Source organism: Aquarana catesbeiana, linkage group LG07 (genome assembly GCF_042186555.1).
Source record: "Aquarana catesbeiana isolate 2022-GZ linkage group LG07, ASM4218655v1, whole genome shotgun sequence".
Lineage (NCBI taxonomy): Eukaryota > Metazoa > Chordata > Amphibia > Anura > Ranidae > Aquarana > Aquarana catesbeiana.
Genome location: NC_133330.1, coordinates 70371498 through 70394198, shown reverse-complemented (window position 1 = coordinate 70394198; position 22701 = coordinate 70371498). Strand labels below are relative to the sequence as shown.

General features: G+C 44.8%; 1 protein-coding gene across 3 annotated transcripts in view; it reads right to left on the bottom strand.

Annotated features, from left to right (window-relative positions):
• BICD2 (BICD cargo adaptor 2) overlaps positions 1-22701 on the bottom strand; it is a 153531-nt gene that overhangs the window by 16144 nt on the left and 114686 nt on the right. For all 3 annotated transcript variants that reach the window (XM_073592313.1, XM_073592314.1, XM_073592315.1), the window contains exons 3-6: positions 21883-22035; positions 16410-16850; positions 12215-13216; positions 7246-7397 (exon numbers count right to left, since the gene is read on the bottom strand). In XM_073592313.1, coding sequence (XP_073448414.1) covers positions 7246-7397; positions 12215-13216; positions 16410-16850; positions 21883-22035 — 1748 coding nt within the window. The remainder of the gene's footprint in view (positions 1-7245; positions 7398-12214; positions 13217-16409; positions 16851-21882; positions 22036-22701) is intronic.

The following is a 22701-nucleotide window of genomic DNA, read 5'->3' as shown; positions in this document are numbered from 1 at the left end:
GGCTGGAGCCCGTGAACCTGGAAGGAAGACCAGGTGAAGATGGAAGCCCTGTCAACGCGCTGTTGAAGGGCTTTGTTTTAAAATAAGCCTTCCATATTGTGCTAGTATGCAATGCATACTATCACATTATGCCCTAAACTTTCAGGGAGAAGTTGTTGTTTTTTTGCAGTTTAGTTTACTATGGCTTTAAAGTAAAGTGTTTACTTTCCAAAATGGGGTAATTTTGTGGATGTTTCCATTGTCCTGGTGCTCCAGGGCCATCAAAGGTGTAAGAGGTAGTCAAAAAATGAAATGTGTAATTTATGTCCCTAAAATGCCTGACATTGCTCCCTGCATGTTGGGCCTCTGTATGTGGCCAGGCTGTGTAAAAGTCTCACACGTGTGGTATCGCCATACTCAGGAGGCGTAGAAGAATGTGTTTTGGGGTATAATTTGTGGTATGCATATGCTGTGTGAGAGAAATAAACTGTTAATTACTTAAAAAAAAAAAAAAAAAAAAAAACACCTTCAAAAAAACTCACAATTCCTCTTACTAAATACCTTGGATTGTCTACTTTCCAAAAAGAGATCATTTGGGGGGTATTTGTACTTTCCTGGCTTGTAAGGCCTCTTTCACACGGACCGTCCGTTCAGGTCCGCCTGTCAGTTTTTTAGGCGGACCTGAACGGACACTCCATGGAGGTCTATAGAGCGTCGGATGTCAGCGGCGACAAGTCCGCTGACATCCGACCCGCTCCGATCCGAAAAAGTGTAACGGAGGAAAAACCTACTTTTCCATCCATTTTCGGATCGGATGAGGACGGACTCTACGGTCCGTCATCACCCGATCCCCCATAGGGGAGAGCGGCGCTCTGACAGGTCCGTCGCTGCACACTGTGCAGCGACGGACCTGTCATTTTCCTGCTCAGCAATCGGATGTTCACGGGGGGGGGGGGGGGGATCATCACTGATCCCCATGTGAAAGAGCCCTTAGGCTCGGTTCACACAGGGGCAACACGATTTGGGCGCGACTTTGTACGGCGACTTCAACGCGGCTTCAACGCGACTTCAAGCAAATTACAACGCGACTTGAAGTCGCCTCCAGAACAGGCGACTTTGGCTGTGGCCAATCACAGGATAATCAGCTCTCTGGGAGGGAGGGGTTTGCCTGGGCAAACTAAATTTTTTCCCTGAAAAGTCGCTTGACTGTAGAGAGAGATCCGACTTGGAGGCGACTTCTATTGATTTCTATGGTACAGGTCTCCTACCAAGTCGGATCCAAGTAGTACAGGGAGTACGCTCTGAAGTCGGAGCGACTTCAGTAGTGTCTATTAAGACGCTCCCATTCACTGTAATGTGAATCTCTTTCTGGGGCGACTTGGGGCGACTTGAGGGCTTACAAGTCGGATCCCAAGTCGTCCTAGTGTGAACCGAGCCTAAGTGTCTCAAGAAATGAGATGGGCTGTCAATACATCAGGCGAGATCAATTTTCAGTGATTGGCACCATAGCTTGTAGACTTTATAACTTTCACACAGACCAAATAATATACATTGATTTTGGTTATCTTTTACCAATGATACGTGGCAGTATAACATTTTGGCCAAAATATATAAAGAAAAATTACTAATTTGCTAAATTTTATAACCGAAAGAAAGAAAAATGCTTTTTTTTTTTTTTTGTAATTTTTTCGATCTTTTTTCATTTATAGCGCAAAAAATAAAAAACCCAACTGTGATCAAATACCACCAAAAGAAAGCTCTATTTGTGTGAAAAAAAGGACAAAAAATTCATATGGGTAGCATTGTTGCCTGACGGAGTAATTGTCATTCAAAATGTGTGAGCGCTGAAAGCTGAAAATTGGTCTGGTTAGGAAGGGAGTTTAAGTGCCCAGTGGTCAAGTGGTTAAAAGGCAAAAAAAAACATTTTAGCTTTAGAACCTCTTTAAATAAACATGATAAAATGTTACAGGTTGGTGTGGGCAGCCCAAGGATTCCTAGCTTTGAAGGCTCATTTTATCCTCTGTGAATCCTACATGCAATATCACCATATGTAGTATTAGCATGTGCCAACATGCTTGACACATAAGAGTAATTATTCCAGTTTGGGCTGTGGAAATCATTTTCCATCAGTAGATCTGGGTGACCTGAATCTGATATTCAGGGTCCCCGAGGACCCCTATTCTATTTATACTGAATCTTTCAGCTTTCCTAAAGTGTAATTACAATACGCCGTCCCCAGGGAGCCAGCTTCATGGATTAATAGTTCCCACTGTGCCTGAGCTGCCTCAGGTACTCTGCAGTCTCTGTGGTACGGAAAGAGCACAGACTAATTGCTGTATTTATGTCAAGATACAGAAGTGGGGAATCATTTACACTCTGTGGGTGGAAGACACGTGTGGCTGCATGTATGGCAGACTCTGGAACAAGAATTGACTGAGGACATTAACTCATACATACTCGCTGCTTAGATAAAGTAGGCAGTTTTTCAGATTGTTGATCACAGAAACTATTACTATTTTCCTTTTCATTCTCCCATGATTCAAACTTTGTAAATGGATTAGAAGGATTCCAAAGGTTTGGAAAGGTTTTATAATCGAGATTCTGCCTGTACAGTCAGTGTGTCAATTGCTCTGTATATACAGCAACTACTGCTTAGCTATAGCCGATTAATATTCTGCACTGGAATGATCAGCACAGATGGGCACAAAGCTTAAAAACACACTTTAATGAAGCTTTTGGTTTAATTAAATGCTGTTCAGCAGGAAAGCATGTAGCTGGCAGGAACAGACGTCCCCACACTGCCTTCCTAAACCATAGCACACAACCATCATCTGAGAATTGCATGTAAATCAGCTGTATGTGGTCGTTCCACTGCAGGAAACCAGTGTTGGACTATACAGACAAGCATCACAGCACAAGAAACCTGTGCCAAAAGAAGTATAAGCTGCCATTGCCGAGTTCTTCTGAAATTGTTAATGCTGGACCGTCATGCTCTTTTAATGGCCTCAAAAGTTTGTTCTAAAGCAAGCATGCAGATTTCACTGGTTGCAGGCATAAGCCAAGCCCGTGACTCACAAAATACTAATTCTGCAGAAAGCCAGGTGCCTAGAATTTTCAGGAGATCAACCTGGCAGGAAAAGTTCCCTTTAACCACTTCGGGACCGCCGCACGCCAATATATGTCGTTACTTTGAAGGGGGATATCGTTATGGCAACAGCTAGCTGCCATAACCACGGTAGCCTCTTCTTCGGCCAGCGGTCCGCTTTCCGATAAGAGTGGTCTGTTCAGCGGATTCGCCGCGAGATTACTTTTAATCGGTGGTGGGAGAGGGGGCCCCCCCCCTCCCGCCACGCTCTGGTGCCCTTCGCCTTTTACCGGAATTGTCTGCAGCGGCTGAGGCGATCGGATCTTCACCCTTGCTGGTCACAGAGACGAGTGAGGGGAAGATGGCCCCCACCCATCTCCATAAAAATGCAGGGCAGAAGCAACATCATAGGAATGTAATAGAAATTAGAGTGACACAATTTTTTATTTTTTTTTTTTAAACAGTGTAAAAATAAAAAGGTAAAATAAATAAGAAAAAAAATTTAAAAAATGTAAACGCGAGAAGCGAACGCATACATGAGTAACGCCTGCATATGAAAACGGTGTATAAACCACACATCTGAGGTATCGCCGCGATAGGTAGAGCGAGAGCAATAATTGTAGCCCTAGACTTCCTCTAACTTAAAACATGCAACCTGTAGAATTTTTTTAAACGTCACCTATGGAGATTTTTAAGGGTAAAAGTTTGTCGCCATTCCACGAGCGGGCGCAATTTTGAAGCGTGACATGTTGGGTATCAATTTACTCGGCGTAACATTATCTTTCACAATATAAAAACAAATTGGGCTAACTTTACTGTTGTCTTATTTTTTAATTAAAAAAGTGTAATTTTTCCAAAAGAAGTGTGCTTGTAAGACCGCTGTGCAAATATGGTGAAAGTATTGCAACAACCAACATTTTATTCTCTAGGGTGTTAGAAAAAAAAAAAAAAAAAAAAGGTATAATGTTTGGGGGTTCTAAGTAATTTTCTAGCAAAAAAAACAGTTTTTAACTTGTAAACACCACATCTCAAAAAGAGGCTCGGTCCTTAAGTGGTTAAATGGGAACCTCTAAGGACAAAAACATAGGGGATGCAGCATGCATTATCAAAGTTGGTGCAGTAATTAGTCAACAACTTGGAATAAATAGAAGTAATCTTGTCTTGGGAGAAATCTGAGAAATGCCACTGCTGACAAAGTCATCTGCATCCCTCATCTTGTTGGCTCAAGTTCAGGAGAAAGAAGGCACCGTCCATGTTCCGTCATGACAGGATTCTTAATAGTGGCTGGATGCATGTTTTAGGTTATTGAAACTTCATTGGTGGGCTGGGTTTAGTAATTTTAGCTCCCGTAATGCCATCCCCAAAGACTATCTTTAACCAGATGTATTCATTGGTAAAAGTAACTCAATAAAATAGTCTACCTGAACTTTTCCTGAACTTAAGAATATGACTGGTGGCTAAACACCAACAGTTTTAGATCGTATGATTTGATTAAGTACTATGAAATATGGGATTTTGCAGTTTAGCAAATAAGGTCCTTTAAAATGTAACAAAATAAAGAACAAATGTTCAGTGGCGTCACCTGGTGCGGTAAAACATGGAGTCACACCCCCCTCCCACACTTAGCAGGCTAGTGCGTCGGTGTGGCTCTCCCCCCTTAACCTGCCACAATGGATGGAGCTGGGATGGGATCGGGGGGACGGATGGAGCCGTGATGGGATTGGGGTGGGGGGGTGGATGGAGCCAGGATGGGATCGGGGGGACGGATGGAGCCGGGATGGAATCGGGGGTGGGGTGGATGGAGCGGGATGGATAGAGTTGGGGTGGGATCGAGGTAGTAGATGGACCCGGGACGGGATCGGGGGAGAGGATGGAGCCAGGATGGGATCGGGGGGGAGGGTTGGGGGGAGGTGAATGGGATGTTTGTTTTGAGGGGGGGGGGTTGGAGGATATGTGCTAGGGGTGGTCAAATTGAAAATCTGCCCCCCGCCTTCTACTTCTAGTACTAGTCCTAACCCACAACAAAGCACCCCTTAGCACCTATCCTCTAACCCCCCCAAAATCATTTCTAGCAGCATAGTTGTTACCTGCCAATGCCCCCCCCCCCCAATCACCATGTCCCCCAACTCTGCAGTACTCCTGTTACATACCTCAGGGCAGGTGGCGTGGATGGTGGCCCTCTTCCTCCTCGGCTCTTCCTCCCAGCCTGTGTACACGTCAGAGCCGAGGAGGAAGCGGCAGTGAGTGCAGCCAGCAGGGACAGAGATGTAATTGTGGCCGCGGGGTGTGGGACGGTCGGACCCTGGGAACCTCTGTCTCACTCCCACCTCCTCCCCCCACTCTGCCCGCACATTGCGTGGAGCCGAGGAGATTTTGGAGGGGAAGGAGGGAGCCGCGGCGCACCACTCAATGGGGTGCCAGTGCTAGTCTGAGCCTGGCGGGTGTTAACCTGGTGCGGGCCGCACCCCCATAGCAGCGCCACTGCAAAGGTTTAGTATATAAAATAATCCCCATAAACATTAGAGGCCCATTCAGGTTTTGCATTCTGGTAATAGGTGGTAAAACTTGTCTTTTACCATTTGTTACTGCAACGTGTTTACCGCGGTGTACTGCTGTGCCATTCATTAGCTGTGATTGCCATTTCATTGCACTATGCAGTAGTGGCAAAACCAATAATAATGAACAGGCTCCCTTTCCAATGCAAGCTACCACACATAATTATGTGAATCCTCTAACAGAAATGAAAAGGAGAAGTTCACTTTAAAAATAGATAAATGCACTTTTTTTGCAGGTACAAAAAAATTGTGCATTTTTCTTTTTTTGGGAGCCTGTAAAGCATTGCACCAGTGATGAGCCATGCAGGTCTCCTGCAGATCTTCTGTGTGCTCATACATCCCGTACAGGCAAGCAGATACACTGACAGGAAGGATCAATGAACTACCACGGCACTCCACAGCACCATGATAGTTTATTGAGAACTACAAGCTGACAGCCGCCAAGGATGTCGAGGCTTGTAGTTCATTCACACACAGAGCTGTGTGAATGAATGAATGAATGAATGAATGAAGCGGCCATGTGGGCAGAGCCCCACTGATTTAAAAAAGTGACAGCTAGTACGGGCAACTTTTTCCCATACTGCTATCACAGGGAGTGCGGGGATCAGGCAGCGGCTGCAGCACTGGGAACATGTTACACGTTCCACCCTAAAAACGTGCAACATGTTTCCAAAGGTGAATTTGCCCTGTAAGTGGATTGGGGAAACCAGTTCCAACCTGGATTGGCTCAATTTGAATAAAGAAGTGAGCCGTAAATGTCAGCCATTTCAACTAGCTGAACATATACTTTTTACTACAGATTTGGGGATAATAAGGTAAAAAACTAAAATTGCACATAAAAGATGTGGAAGACTGCCTGGAGATCTTCTAAGAGCATTTTTTTTGCATATATGCCACTAATCGGTTTACTGCATAAAACCTTTGAGCTGGGTAACAATGAATAATGCATCATCTTGTTGCATATTCTTACATTGTGCATTCACCTGTGTGTTTTATTGCTTTCTATAGGTGTTAACATCAAAGAGAAACAAAACAATGTTAGCTGCAAGAGGTTATTTAGGAATAATCCTGAATGTCAGCAGAGACAAGAAATATTCCTGCTCCTGCCTTTTGTTGGATATAGAGGAAATCGGAGCATGACTTAACACATATTGTGAATTGTTCTCTCTGGGGCTTTACAACCTTGTCAAGATTTTCAGGCTGCTGACCCCACATGAAAGGATTCAATAGTTCTGCCAAACCTGCAATAGTTTCACACTGAACAACTATGCCATTTAACAATATGAATTTATAAGGTGCACTTTACCTGATTTACCTAAAAAATGATAAATGAAACGGTCAAATGCAAAAAACTCGTGCCAGTCATGCTGTGCCAGGGAGGAAAAAAAAAAGAAGAAGGACCAGTACCACCAGATACTATTGAATATCCCCCCTCAAAACAGACTGCCAGGATACTGGCATTTTAAGGCACTGGGTGTAGGGAGATGCATAACAGTTTTAAAAACCTTTGCCAAATAACCTTGCAGTGATGAAGGGTTGAAGCATGGCACGTGGCACGTGCCAGCATAAATGTGTTACTATTGCAGGGATCTTTAATCTGGAATTTTAAAAAATATATATATATACCTTGTGGCAAACATGGCTCGGAGAGAGGAGAATGTAGCAGCGTCCTCCTTGAGGGCCTTCAACTCATTGCGGAGTTTCATCATGGTTTCGGTCACCATAGCTTTTTCGTTCTCGTATTTGCTCTTCAAGTTGGCAAGAGCGACTTCTGCAGTCTGAGGAAAAGAAAAGGCAGTAATTGGTTTTATCTGAACGTCTGTTTTGGCAAGACAGATCAGTGAAGCTTAACACCAAATAGAGATACCATGGAATGTTCAATCATGGATGGCACCATGGAGAGCTCATGACTAAGCTTGTAATAAAAATGTGTAATATTGCATGTTATATCACTCCTCTCCCAACCCTTCAACACAATTTACCACAAAACACAGGATGAAAAAAAAAAAAAAAATAAGGCACCATATCTGTTTCAATGGCAGAGCTTGCCATATATTTATCATGATCCAATTATTTAAATGCTAAATAGAGAAAAACACTAATGGTACTTTAATGTGTATGGTAATCTGTTTTATTCATCAGAGTTCTGACTGTAACAGGCTCTGCAATTTGCTTCCATCCTGCACATGAAAGTACTGAAGAATACTTCCATTTCAGTATGTTCTTTTAGGCCTCAACTTGCATTAAGGCAGCATTTGCAAACTTTTTATTAGCAACTTCACTGAGCCTTCAAAAGCACCCTTAAGCTGCAGTTAGGATCAGCTAAAATTTGCTGTGAGCCTGCTCACAGCCATTCAGTGCAGCAGCACTTAAATCCCAGGCTGGAGAGATCACGCAGCCCCAATAAAGAGCTTACAGCCTCTATGTACAGGTACTGCTCGATAAAATAGAAAGAGTGGCCTTAGCCCATTAAAAGTATAGGGTTTCCCAAAAAAAAAAAAATAAACAAAATACTTACCTAGGTGGACACAGCATCGACCTGATGCTGCATTTGTCCCCCACCACCTCTACTATGAGAGCTGAGCGACCAAACACCACTGATCGTTCAGTACTCCCCTCCGCTCTGAGCAGAGAGCCATGACTGTCAGTCACTGGCTCTCTTCTCTGCACCACCAGCACTCACTGTAGCAACAGACTGCGGAGGGGGCAGGAGCAGCTGGCTCCGTCTCCCAGCGGCTTGCTAAGGGGTGAGTCAGCCACCGGGCCAGGCTGCTGGGTGGATCCCGACTGTAAAGTCAGAAGAGATCCAAAGCCTGGACCAGCTGAGTGACAAGAGCCGACAGCAGGCTTTAGCTCTCTGCTGAAAATGGGTCACAGGAGTGCAGTTTATTATTCATACGAGAAGTAGGACCTAAAAAGCTTTGGCCCTACTTCTTTAAGACCCAATCTGTTGATGTAAAATGGGTAGACAAGTTTAGTGGCCAGAAGATATACCAACAGCCAGGATAGTAGCAGATGAAGAAATATTAGGATTCTTCAAATTTGCATGGTCAAAACTCTTAAAGAACAATTAATGCCAGTTGACCATCCCAATCTATATATTTAAGAGAAGCTTTGCAGCAAGAAAATGTTAACTCAGTGGTTCTCAGCCTGGGGGTCAAATGATGATTTGCCAGTGGTCATCGAATCCTGGCCTGTTCCTGAAGCCCGCACCACTCTCCCAGCCTTTTTGAGGCCGCCCAGCTGGGCTGTTCCTGGAGCCCGCGGCCGCCCATTCAGTTAAGGACATGGCTGGGGGGCAGAGACTAGAGGTCAGCTGACTGGAGATGAATGTGAAGTGGGTGGGGCTAAAGGAGACCCTATCCTGAATTTAACATAGGTGTCGCTGCTACAAGACAACACAAAGTCGGAGACACAGTGAAGCCAGAGACACAGTGAGTAAGACAACCTGTGCTTATAGTTGCCATTAAAAGTCCCCACTACAGTTCTCAGATCAGCAAATGACCTTGATCAAGAGCACCTAAGTTGGCCGATCAGAACTCCCCCCAGCATTGCCACTCATTCCAACTCCCCGTCAGCATTGCCACTCATCCCATTCCCCCCACCCCCCCACCAAGAAGTAAGAGAAGGAATAAAAATAGAGAATACATGAAAGGGAGAGGAAAAAGAGGGGAAGGAACAAAGAAAAAGGGAGAGAAAGAATATGAGAAAGGGGCAGGGAAAAAAAAAAAAACAAGAAGATGGAGAGAGATAAAAGGGAAAGAAAAAGGAGAACAAAGAGAAAGAGTGGTACATCCTAAAATGTACTATAAGGGCTTTTAATACTGTACAAGTGGAAGGGACTCGTCTGTGGGTTAGGGGACGCAAATTACTTGCCTTGGGTGCCGATAACAGACACTACGAAAATAATTTTACTGTTAGGGGTCCCCACAACTTGGGAAATTTTATCAAGGGGTCACGGCACTAGTAAGGTTGAGAACCACTGTGTTAACTGATAACACAGCTGGATAATAACAGGGGTTTGCCATCACACAATAAAAGTGAAATCTCAGGGGGAAGGAAAAATGCTCCATTGCAGTGGGGCTACCCCTGCACTGCAAGTGTTAAATGCTAGTTCAGATCTAGGGGGCCACAAAACCCAATCGCATATGGCGCCTTCCTCTACTTCCCTACGCTCTGACAGTAAACTATCCCTCATTGTCCTCAAGTCCAATGCAGGGCTATGCACTCTACATTGGACTTGATGATGACAGATGACCTGTGACTGCTGGAGCACAGTTGAGAAGAGGGACTGGTCTTACAGCCTAGGAGGAGCCTGCAGGAGTGGAAGATGGGGTAAATAGCTTTTTGGGGCCCTAAACCTAAATGAGCATTTTCCGCTTGCAGTGCAGTGGCAGAACCACTTCAAGGGAGCATTTCTTCTTTCCCTAGAGTTCAGCTTTAAAGTGCATCCATGGTCCAAATGTAAAATAAATATATTATCTCCTTAGATTTCAATTATTTTTAGGCTACTCTTATTAATCTGATTGATCATGAAGTTTGTAAATTTGTGAAGGTCCCCACACATTTCCTTGAATTCTGTGACACGCAGAGGTGCTGAAAGAAGGAGTTTCAGGAGGCGGAGTTAGTACAGGAATCACTGCTGGCGGACAGTAAAGTACCATGGGATATGTAGTCCTTAGAAATCAAAAGTAAACAGCAGAGGAGAAGCTTAAAAGCATGCAGGGATTCCAGGAAGTTGTGGAAAGAGATGGCCAGGAGACAAGCAGCACTTACAACATGAAAGATTTTTTTCTTTAAGTAAGCTTGTGGCTTGAAAAATAACTGTTTGTATTGCTACAAAATGCAAATGTATGCTGTGACTATAGATCTCCTTTGAGTATACGGTATGCTGAGGTGTTCCATACTAAAAAACATTTAACTACGAGATTCTTCTCGTTATAGGAATTTCAGATTGCTGCACTTTTCTGGACAAAACATGTAGCCTTTACTAAATTAAGGCCTCCAGCTGACCCAACGTCAGATAAAGATTTTTGTTCAGTGTATACATGTAAATGAATTGTAAACATAACACATGAAGGTATTTATTACGATTCAAAAAGATCTCAGTACTCCCCCTGAAAATGCCTTCCATTCTCCCCAGAGGGTCAATTCCATTTTTGTTTAGGCCAGCCATAGACTGTTCGAATTTCGGCCGATTCAGTGCGAACTAACCAAGATTCGAACTATGTATGAGGAGGCTGATCAAATTGATCAAACAACTTAGGTGCAACCAGCCTGCCGGATTTTACATACAATTGTTGCTAGCGGCTGGTATAGCCGCTAACAAAAATCACTGTCTTCTCCTGACAGAGACTGTTTTTCCCACTGGAAGGGATTCCCCTGTCAACACTGTTGGTGTTGATGGGGGAATCGAGCAAATTCCTTTCCTGCAACCAGTGGTTGCAGGAAAGAAATTCTCTCCATGTATGAGCTTCCCTTTGGCATCATTCAGGGTCTTTACTACTTGAACTAGGAAGCACGCCCACAGTAGACACAATCAAGTACATCCTGGTGTCCTGGGCTGAATTGTCTCACACAGATCAGGCCACAGCAGTTTCCACAAACTTAATGTTGCAATAATCCCATTCTTGTCTGTAGCAAACTGACAAAATTCTCAAATTTTAAAGGATTAGCTTACCTTTATGAAAAATTATAATAAAATACAAATTATTTTTTTTTGCAGGAAAAAGGTGTATTTATTTTTATTTTTCCTCAGGAGCCTGCAGAGCATTGCACCCATGGTCAGTTTCAGAGCTTTAGGAATTGTGAATGGACTACAAGCGTGCTGATCAGCACACACTCTCAGCCCACTGAAATTGAAAAAGTCCGTCTGCCACAGTGGAAGATGGGACTTTTAGTTTATTCACAGATCCCTGTGAATGAATGCCGATTTTTAAATGTGATAGCAGCTGCGGGGGAGAGGAAGCCCCATCCACTGTCGCAGGGAGGGGTTCAGGCAGTGGGGGGCAGGTTGATTAGGAGCAGGTTACACCCTAAATACGGGTGTGTAACATGTTATCTTGAGGTGAACCATTTAAACATGTCATCTTGAAATAAGCCAATTGATAAACTCTCATTAATAGTTACATCCTATATAAAAACGTTATGTTCCTTGAAGTAGGGCAAAAAGAAGAATTTGGTGATATAAATTGTGCATGCTACTAATTTCCCCAGAAAAAGGCTTCATGTGTGTCTTTTCAATTTATTTTCTTGAATTGTGGTCTTAATTCTTGCAAAATGTAATTACTGTTTTATGGTATTTAACAAAAAATGTATTTTCTAAATCTGACAGGTCCTTCAAATTCAGTCAAAGCAGAGCAGACAAACACAGTTCTTAAAAAGGAAAGATAAGACTGAATTAGGAATAAAAGGATATATAGCTTTGATTTGAATTAAAATTAGAAAGATTCAGCTGCTCTAGAGATCTTATGCAAATACACTTTCCCATCTGCAATAATGAAACCTAACCTACTTTCTTTCAAGCAGATCACCCAATGAATAAATTATAATATATATAATAATTGCTTAAGCTCCATAGCCAATCGCTACTCACTTGTTTGTTGGCTTTCAATACGGTGCGCAGGGTAGCAATTTGCTCTCGCTTTGTGCTGAGCAAAGACTTCAGCTTCAAGATGTCCTGCATGAGGGTTTCTTTGTCTTTATCCACTGCTGGTCCAAGCTCCTGGCTGGCCACCTGCTGTCGAGACAGCTCTGTGCTCCTGTCCACTGCAGCTTGTAAATGTTTGATCTGGTCACGGATTATGGCTATGAGGTTGTAAATGTTCATGGGTTCTTTTCTGTGGTCAGAAACAGGCGATGGAACTGGAGATACTGGAGATCCACACTCGCTTTGGCCATTTTCTGTGGTCAACAGACCTTTGGAAAGCAATATTGGTGACCTGCGCCCTTTACCCTCAGGACTGTTCCTGCCACCTTTTCCCTCCTTGTAGTAATCCAGCATGACCCTGTTGGGTGTCACGTTGTTGCACATACAGACATGGTGGTACAAGTTGGCCAATTCTTCACTAAATGTGACAAGCTCATCCTGTGCCACTGTGAGACTTCCTTGCGATTCTCCTGCCACATCACTCACTTTCTTGAGTTCTTTCTCCAGTCTGACAACTTGGTCTCTATCTTGGCGTGTGGTCTTTTCTAGATAGGAGATCTTTTCTGCCATAGACTGAGTTTCACTTTCAAACCTGTTCTTATCCTCTTCGTACTTAAGCTCACATTCTTCGTACTTGGACTTTACAGTCTTCAGTTCCTCTTTGAGGTCATGGATTTCTGCCATAGCAAGTTTGTATTTGCATTCCAGAATCTCAGGGCCATTAATGTCAACCTCATAGTAGTCTCCGTCTTCATGGCTGTCCCTCTCTTTCTCATTGTCTAGGGCAGACTGACGCTCCTTGGTGGCATGGAGCTTCTTCATGGCATTTAGGTTCTCAGTAAGCCTGCTGACTTTGTCGCTTTGCTCAGACAGGGCTCCTTTGGTGTTCTCCAACTGTTTCTGAGACTCCTGAAGAGTCGACAAAAGACCAACCTTCTCTCTTTCAACCTAAAACAAAATTTTAATAAAGGCAAAATAAAAAATGACTTTTGGTTGACAATTAAATACGGAAATGAATATAGATGCAAGTTTACTTTTCAGAAACCGATACATAATGTAGGGTTGCACCAATACCAGTATTTGTTGCCGATAATTGTACTGATGTAATTGCTATGATATCTAAAAGTGGTACCTTTGCAGTGCGATTTAAAGCCCATACAAAAGGCACAGGAATGCAGTGCAATTCCAATCTGTGGTTTCCCCCACCGCTCCTGTGTGAACCCATTTTAGAAAGACAGGGAAGCGCCATCTAAGTGCAGCAATGGTCAGTTTATTAAAAAATGGTTATAACAACTCAAATCTGCACAGTCATAGTGTCCCCATGCCACAGGACCCGCTGATAATAGAAAACCACGGCTGCTTGTGGTGCTCACAGGACTAGAGGAGATGTAGGAAGTTCTGAGATCCCTGTAAACCAGCTTGGAGCACACACATAGGTATAGGGCGGAAGTGATGTCAGCTTGGGGGTGGACCACTGCAGTAACAGACTACGTGCTTGGAGCTTGTGAGCTCCTTCTACGGGCCTATACATCTCCTCCAAGCCCTGTGAGCAACACAAGCAGCCGTAGTTTTCAATCATCGGCGTGTCCCACAAGACAGGGACACTACGATCGCACAGATTTGTATTTGACATGCGAGATGTTTTTTTTAACAGTTGTTCTATTTTTTAATAAAACTATTTGCCCATTGCTGCACTTAGATGGCGCTTCCCTGGCTTTCTATATTGCTTCATTACAGAGCTGGCTTCTCATTTTGGGGATAGCAGCCTCCGGTACTGAACTTTATGGACTACTATTATTGGACTTTTTAGGACTGTTTCAGGGGCTGATCTTCTCATGTGCCAATATCTCCCATTATGCTGTGTGAACCTAGGCTTGTCATAGTGACACTGATGCAGTGTGGGAAACCCCATGCGATTCAGACAGGAATCGCACCGCACACCTCTTCAAAAACACATGCGATTCCTTGCAGAGTGATTTGAGCCCATGCATTTTGTATGGGCTCAAATCGCCCATAATTGGCAATTGGTATCGGCAAGTACTTGAGTATACTCTGTTAAGAAAAAAAATATATATGGGTGCAACCCTAAACGGATTCTGGGTAGCTGGAATCTCCCATTATTATTTTTTCAAATTTTGGATGTGGGTGCAAGATACCCTCAACAACATTTCCAGCTCTGCCTAATTACCAAAGCAATTACAATTCTGATGTTACGCAGATGTATTATCAAACATGTAGTACACATTACTGGACGGTCTAGCTGCAACACTCACACTATGGCCTTATGGCAGGGGATGGAGACACGAGCAGTTACAGGGAAAATCTCACTAATGGAGCGTTGACAGGTTTAGGTCAGAGATGGAACTATTAAAAAATATGCGTGTTATGCCCTGGTTGTTATACCATCTCCAGGCCCTCCCAGTCCGTATCCTGAGTTCCTTTCCTGAGAAACCCCCACGGCTGGCCCAGTCTTTTCTGTGACTGACAAAAGTGTTGGGTGGCATAGCTTTACCGGATATCAACCTCTATCATATGGCCTGCCATCTGACCCGAATCCTGGACCGGTGCGCCGCCATGGTCCTCTGAAACAGTGGATACAGTTGGAGGGGCTCCTGGCTGGGACCCGGCTAGATGTGTTTCCTTGGTGCCAGTTGAACCTACCACGCCGGATACTAGACCACCCCCCACTGTAGGTGAAACGTGGCGGATGGCTCAAGAAGCCTTACGCAACTTTTCCTTTGCACCCACCCCTTCGCCGTTCACCCCTGCCATGGGAAACCCTGCCTTCAGTCGGGACTCTGTGACCCTAGATTTCAGGATCTGAAGGAGACTGAACGATCCCAGGTCCGGCACTTCCTCACAAACGGACAATGGATGACCAGGCAACAAATCATGGATGACCCATCTTTGGCAGGCCTCTCCTTCTGGCAAAAACTACAGTTAGCCCATTTCATTGGCACGTTACTTCCCCCAGAACCCTACAGGAAAAGCCTTACGTACTTCAAGTTATGTTGTGTCTAGAATTATTCCCCTACGCGCCACGTTGTATCCCAGACTTACCAGTTGCTCTCAGTTTGTGCTAACCACCAGGAAGCGGGATACAAGGTACTGACCAGGAGGTATAATACGTCAGTAAGGATCCACAAGATGTTCCCGCAGAACACTGATCTCTGCTGGAGGTGTGGGGAGGAACCCGGTTCTCTCCTACCCATCTTCTGGTCCTGTCTCCTTTTGCTGTCCAACTTGACTGAGATTCACTGCATTGTTCAGAAATTTACAGATCGCGAGCTGCCCAAGACCCCTGCGTTCTTCCTCCTTCACCACCACAAGATTCCAAGCAAGATATATAGGAAATCCATCTTGCCTCTCCTGCTCACAGCAGCGAAGAGCTGCATCCCACTGTACTAGAAGCAGACAGCCACCGGTGGTTGCCGTCTGGTTGAAAAAAGTAGCCAAGATCAATGCCATGGAGGACCTGGTTGCCACGGACAGGGAGAAATTGCTCAAGAAGCAGTTCTACTGGCACAAATTCATCTACTCTGAGGAACATGCGGAGCTGGTGACTTAACTCCCCTGGAATATGAGTCTACTGGAAAGGCACCCCAGACATTGTTGGGGGTGCTGGCTGGTGACTGACCCCCCTTCCATCCATCTTTTTCTGACCCTCTCTTTTCCTTCATTTTCCCTAATGCTCTCCTCGCTGTTTTGGCCCTCTGGGTCTTACCTGTTCACTCATTTCCCCCCCCCCCCCCCTTTTTTTTTTCTTCTATTCTTTTTTCACCAAATAAAAAAAAAATGGTGTTAACCGTTAAATTATGCGGGATACGGAGACTTCCTAGTCCTTGAGGCCCATTGTCTGAAATGCACTTCCTATGTTTACCTAATGATGACACGGTGTTGACTGGGCATGTGGCTTTATAGGTGGAGATAATCCACTGTATGTTCAAAATTATTGATGTTCCTGTATAACCGAATGCCCTATTGAAATAAACAATTGAAAAAAAAAATACGCGTGAGAGTAGTGTTTTTAGCATAAAATGAAATGCAGTGAAACTGTAAATCATTCCACAACGAGGAACTTCAGTTTCCTATTCCCTTATAACCTTTTAGGGTGTTGGCCAGCAAACTCTGTTTGTCATACCTGCATCAGCTGCTGCTTTAATTTCTGTATTTCAGAGATGTTTAGCTCACTTAGCAGATCAGAAACCAGGCTTGGAGCCGGATCATTCTTTTTGGGGGTGGACATCTTGTTGTCAGCATTCATTTTGATGATCCCATTATGCTCAAAACCATTCATGGAATCATCATTATTCGGCTCTGTAATTTCATCGCTGAACTTGAGTCCATCCAGGGAGAAGCTCAGATGGTTGCTGTACATGGAGTCATTGATGTTCATGTAATGGGACAGCTCCTTACGCAGGTTGTTCTTCTGCTCACGCTCTGTCTTCAAAGTCTCTAGAGATTCCTCCAACTGTCTCTCAGATATCTCTTTTAACCGGATGGCATCTTCCAGTTGGCTGTTCAAGAATTCTGTCTCCTCCTCCAATCTTTTGATCTCATGTTTAAGACCTTCAAATTCCACCTAGAGGAAACAACATATAAGAAATTGAAATACTGCGGCCTACAATAAATGCTTCCCAATGACCCAATTTAGGGTTCAACAAAGTAAATGACAACTATGGATGCCTACAGAAAGATTAAAGTAGAACTATAGGCAAACCCCCCCCCCCCCCCCCCATTTTGGATAGAGTAAAGGAGGGTTATAACCCCCGTCAGTCTTTTCGCCACCTGCGGAGATTTCCATTCAATTCCTGTCCCATAGCCAAGCAGAAAGTGAGAGGAAATCCCTGCAAATTAAGGAAATTGTTTGGGGATCTCCAGGTCACCAGAACATGTGTCCCCATTACTTTTCTGTGAACCTCTCCAAAATTTAGGATTTTACGTTAATTTTTTAATAAAGGTAAACAGGACAAATAGAGGGGGTGAATCTCCTTAAAGGGGACACAGACAGCAATAAAAACTGACAGGTGTTCTAATCCATCTCCATTCTATCCGAAACTAAAAGAAAAAGTTTTGCCTTTAATTATACTTTAAGGAAAGTGGTAATGGTTGACACAAGCAAGAACAGTTTTCCTTTAAAGTACATCTAAACCCAAAAACAAAAATGTATATGCTGCAGCTTAGCAGTCCATAGATGAGACAGCTGCATTTGTTTCCTTTCTTCAGTTTGTTTTCCTTTGTCACCTGGTGATCCTGCCAGTAACATAATTCATGTCCTAGGGTGACAACACTGATGCACTATACAGTATATACTGAGAAGCAGCTTAGACTGGGCTGATCTCCTGATTTGGACTACAAACACCTTCTCCTCTCCTCATCTGTAGATGAAAGAAGACAGAGGAGAAGGCTGATAAGTTTGACATTTTAATTCAGTGGTCAGGAATTGACAAGGGAATCAGAATCAACAGGTGTTTTTTGGTACTTGCAGAAAATTTACTTAGCCTGAACAGCCACCACATTTAAGGATTAATAATGTGCAATATAGAAAATGCTTGTTCTTGGGTTTAGACATCCTTGTAAAGAATGTCTAATACATTCCAGACATGTTAGGAGAAAAACAAACAAACATACTTTAATCAGCCTTCCTGTAGCTAAGGCTCAGAGCCTGCTCTGTATTAAAGTAGCTGTAAACCCCATTCATGAAATCTGACCTGGGCACAAATATCTGTAGTGTTTACTTACCTCTCTCCAAAGCTCCAAGTCCAGTGTTTTTCTGCTGCTTCGTTCCTGTTATCAGCATGATAGCTTCTGACAAGTTCTCCGACACACACAAACACACACACACACACACACACACACACACAATAAAAGCAGCTTAAAATTTGTGTTGGAGGAGTATACTTAGGGATAGATAAGCAAAGAGCTTGTCTATTCACAACACAGCTCTGCAAGTTTCTTTGTTCCTCTGACTATGTGGCGTGGGGGTGTGTGCCTTCTCTCCAATCAGCTCACACACAGTGTATGCCAAGAGTTGAGTCCACACCCACTGCTGAAACAGGAAGAAAGATTTGTAACACTATGTGCACTTTCCAAAGAGTATAGAAAGCTATAGAGTGCAGATATGCATGTAAAACTTCTGTAGGGAGATTTGTTTAATTCTCTGTATCATCTGGGGCTGTTCAATTCACTGGGTATATGTGAGAGTTTATATCCACTTTAACTGAAACAAACAGCTGTGTAGGCTCAAAACTGGGTAAAGAACAGCCAAGCCGAGTGCGTACAGGTGTGTGTGTGTGTGTGTGTGGGGGGGGGGGGGGGCAGCCGAGTGCGTACAGGTGTGAGGGGGGGGGGGGGCAGCCGAGTGCGTACAGGTGTGAGGGGGGGCAGCCGAGTGCGTACAGGTGTGAGGGGGGGGGCAGCCGAGTGCGTACAGGTGTGAGGGGGGGGGCAGCCGAGTGCGTACAGGTGTGAGGGGGGGCCGCCGAGTGCGTACAGGTGTGAGGGGGGGGCCGCCGAGTGCATACAGGTGTGAGGGGGGGCGCCGAGTGCATACAGGTGTGAGGGGGGGGCGCCGAGTGCATACAGGTGTGAGGGGGGGGCGCCGAGTGCATACAGGTGTGAGGGGGGGGCGCCGAGTGCATACAGGTGTGAGGGGGGGGCGCCGAGTGCATACAGGTGTGAGGGGGGGGCGCCGAGTGCATACAGGTGTGGGGGGGGGGCGCCGAGTGCATACAGGTGTGAGGGGGGGGCGCCGAGTGCATACAGGTGTGAGGGGGGGCGCCGAGTGCATACAGGTGTGAGGGGGGGGGGCCGAGTGCATACAGGTGTGAGGGGGGGCGGGCCGAGTGCATACAGGTGTGAGGGGGGGGCCGAGTGCATACAGGTGTGAGGGGGGGGCCGAGTGCATACAGGTATGAGGAGGGGGGCCAAGTGCATACAGGTATGAGGAGGGGGGCCAAGTGCATACAGGTATGAGGAGGGGGGCCAAGTGCATACAGGTTTGAGGGGGGCCAAGTGCATACAGGTTTGAGGGGGGCCAAGTGCATACAGGTTTGAGGGGGGCCAAGTGCATACAGGTTTGAGGGGGGCCAAGTGCATACAGGTTTGAGGGGGGCCAAGTGCATACAGGTTTGAGGGGGGCCAAGTGCATACAGGTTTGAGGGGGGCCAAGTGCATACAGGTTTGAGGGGGGCCCGAGTGCATACAGGTTTGAGGGGGGCCCGAGTGCATACAGGTTTGAGGGGGGCCCGAGTGCATACAGGTTTGAGGGGGGCCCGAGTGCATACAGGTTTGAGGGGGGCCCGAGTGCATACAGGTTTGAGGGGGGCCCGAGTGCATACAGGTTTGAGGGGGGCCCGAGTGCATACAGGTATGAGGGGGGCCAAGTGCATACAGGTATGAGGGGGGCCAAGTGCATACAGGTATGAGGGGGGCCAAGTGCATACAGGTATGAGGGGGGCCAAGTGCATACAGGTATGAGGGGGGCCAAGTGCATACAGGTATGAGGGGGGCCAAGTGCATACAGGTATGAGGGGGGCCAAGTGCATACAGGTATGAGGGGGGCCAAGAGCATACAGGTATGAGGGGGGCCAAGAGCATACAGGTATGAGGGGGGCCAAGAGCATACAGGTATGAGGGGGGCCAAGAGCATGCAGGTATGAGGGGTGCCAAGTGCATGCAGGTATGAGGTTGGGCTGAGTATATACAGGTATGAGGGGGGCTGAGTGCATATAATCTTCATTGTAATGAAGAACAAGGAGTCCTGGAAGTGATGGTTTGGCCCCATAGAGCCCTGATCCCAAAATCCTGGAGTCTGTCTAGGATTAGATGGAGACAGAAGGATTTGAGGCAGCCTACATCCACAGAAGAGCTGCATGTAAAACTTCTGTAGGGAGATTTGTTTTATCTCTGTGTATCATCTGAGGCTGTTCACTTCACTGGGTATAGGAGAGAGTTTACATCCACTTTAAATTCTGTTGCATTAAGGCAGCTCATTCATTTGAATAAGCCCCCTAACACACAAAAAAAGCTGCATGTATTATTTTTTGTAACACAGTGCACTACAACAATCGTGTGCGCTGCAATACAGGTCCATTGAAAAAAGAGGCACTGGGGTGCCACTCAGAATGAATGGCACTGCTTTGCAACAACATGCATTATTGAATACTTACCGTATATACTCGAGTATAAGTTGATCCGAGTATAAGTCGAGGCCCTAATTTACCACAAAAAAATGGGAAAAACGTATTAACCCGAGTATAAGACGAGGGTGAGAAATGCACAGCTACTGTAAGTGGAAAAAAGAGGGTCAACAATGCCCATTTGCAGCCTCACTGTGCCCATTTGCAGCCATAGGTCCCCCGAACTTCAAACTCGGTAGTTAAGGGTTCCTAGATGCCCCAATAGCTGCAGCCAAAATTTGGGGTCTCTGAACCCAAAGGGTCCCGAAATGACATTGCTGCAGATGGACACAGTTGACCGACTTTGGGGCCGCGTATCTCGGGGCCACTTAGTGCTAGGAACCCCATTTGGTGTGCAAACCCAGTGGAACTAGCACCAAAAAATATCCAAAGCTGGGGTTTCTAGCACCAAGTGGCCCCGAGATACAGGGCCCCAAAAATCAGTTCAGAAAATATCAAGCACTTTTCTGCAGCAGAGAATGACATTTTCCGAACCTAATTTGGGGCCCCGTATCTAGAAACCCCAGCTTTGGATATGTTGTTGTACCAGTTCCACTGGGTTTGCACACCAAATTTGGGGTTCCTAGCACCAAGTGGCCCTGAGATACGGGGCCCCAAAGTCGGTTCGGAAAATGACATTTTTTGCTGCAGAAAAATGCTTAACTCGATTTTAAGTAGAGGGGGCCATTTTCAGCACAAAAAAATGTGCTGAAAAACTCGACTTATACTCGAGTATATACGGTACCTTTTCCAGCATGTACTGTAAAGCTGAAGCATCGCTGCTCCCTCAGCTGCTGCAGGTATTTGACTTCAGATAAGCCCTGCTCTGCTTACAAGCCGGCAGGAAGAACCACAGAAGCCAACGGAGTAGCAGGTATTCTACACTCTCAGAAGTGTAAAATATTTCCAGTGGGTTTGGAGTGGAGAAGGGGTGACTTTTCAATACATGAGATAAGCAAATTCACACTTTTTCCATAAAAAAAAAAAAAAAAAAGACAGACCATAACAGACACAAGGGTATTGGTCCACTATGGAAACATGCGATAGTCAGTAGAACAATGCAGGCGGAGCACGCTACTGACAAATAAGAACACTAATGAGATGTAGTTGTAATTTTACAAAATCCAAAACACATGAATGCAGAACAGCGCCTGCGTAACGTATAATGAAGTGAAATCTAAATTGCGAGTGCACTCTGATTGAGGAGAACAAGTCCCAAGTAGAAAGATAAAAAAACAAGTGTCCATTATGGCTCAGAAAGCATGAATAACCTGCTAACCACCAGCTAGATGGATCTTGTAGAAGGCGTGTAGAAACAGCTACAGAAAGGAAAAGACGAGTGAAGATAGAAGGAGGGGAGGGAAGAGGGGAAGGGAGGGATAGAGAACCTACAAATATTTCAAGGTATTTCTAAATCAATCCTGATATACCCACCTGGTTTTGCTTGAGAACAGAGACTTGCTTCTGCAGGGATATATTCTCCTCCTCCAGCTCGGTGTAATCCTGGAGCAACCGCGCTTCACGGAACTTGTACTCCTTGATGTCATCGCGCAGGCGAGCCCGCTGCACTTCCACATTCTGATTCAGCTGGAGATACATAAAAATAAAAAAACACTGAAATCATCTATCGCTTAAAATAGTGGTGTTAAAAAAAAATATTGATTTGTTCAATGCATCTCCCAAAAAAATGTAACATTTTGCTTCCAGGTTCCTTTCCCTTATTGCAAGTTTAGGAGTCAAGTAACTGACTTAAATCAAAAACATCCGACTCCATAAAGGGCACATTAAAGCGGATGTACAGATGGATTGATACAGAGAACATTTATCTTGTATTTTATATCATGTACAGAATAATAAAAGTAAAAATGTGTACTTTACAATATGTACTTCTTGAAAGTACACTACAGATTTAATTTAAGAAAGAACATTTGTCACCTACTCAAAGTCCAAATATTAAAAACTGGATCATTTTCCTATGGGTGTAAAGAACGGGGCACATGGTGATCAAACTACATCAGAGTTGCAGATTTCCATTTGCGTCTATAGTGAACCCCGGATGGCATTCTCTGGTGAAGAAAGGCTGTAATAATTCTGCAGACACATTCTGAATAGAGGAGCCACCCTATGCCACAGAAATATACTGTATACCAACTACTGTACAAGTAGAGACCATAGTGAACATCGAGAGACTTTTTTTTTTTAAAGCTGTAGTATAAAAAAAAAAAAAGAAGAAGTAGTATTTTCCGGCGTATA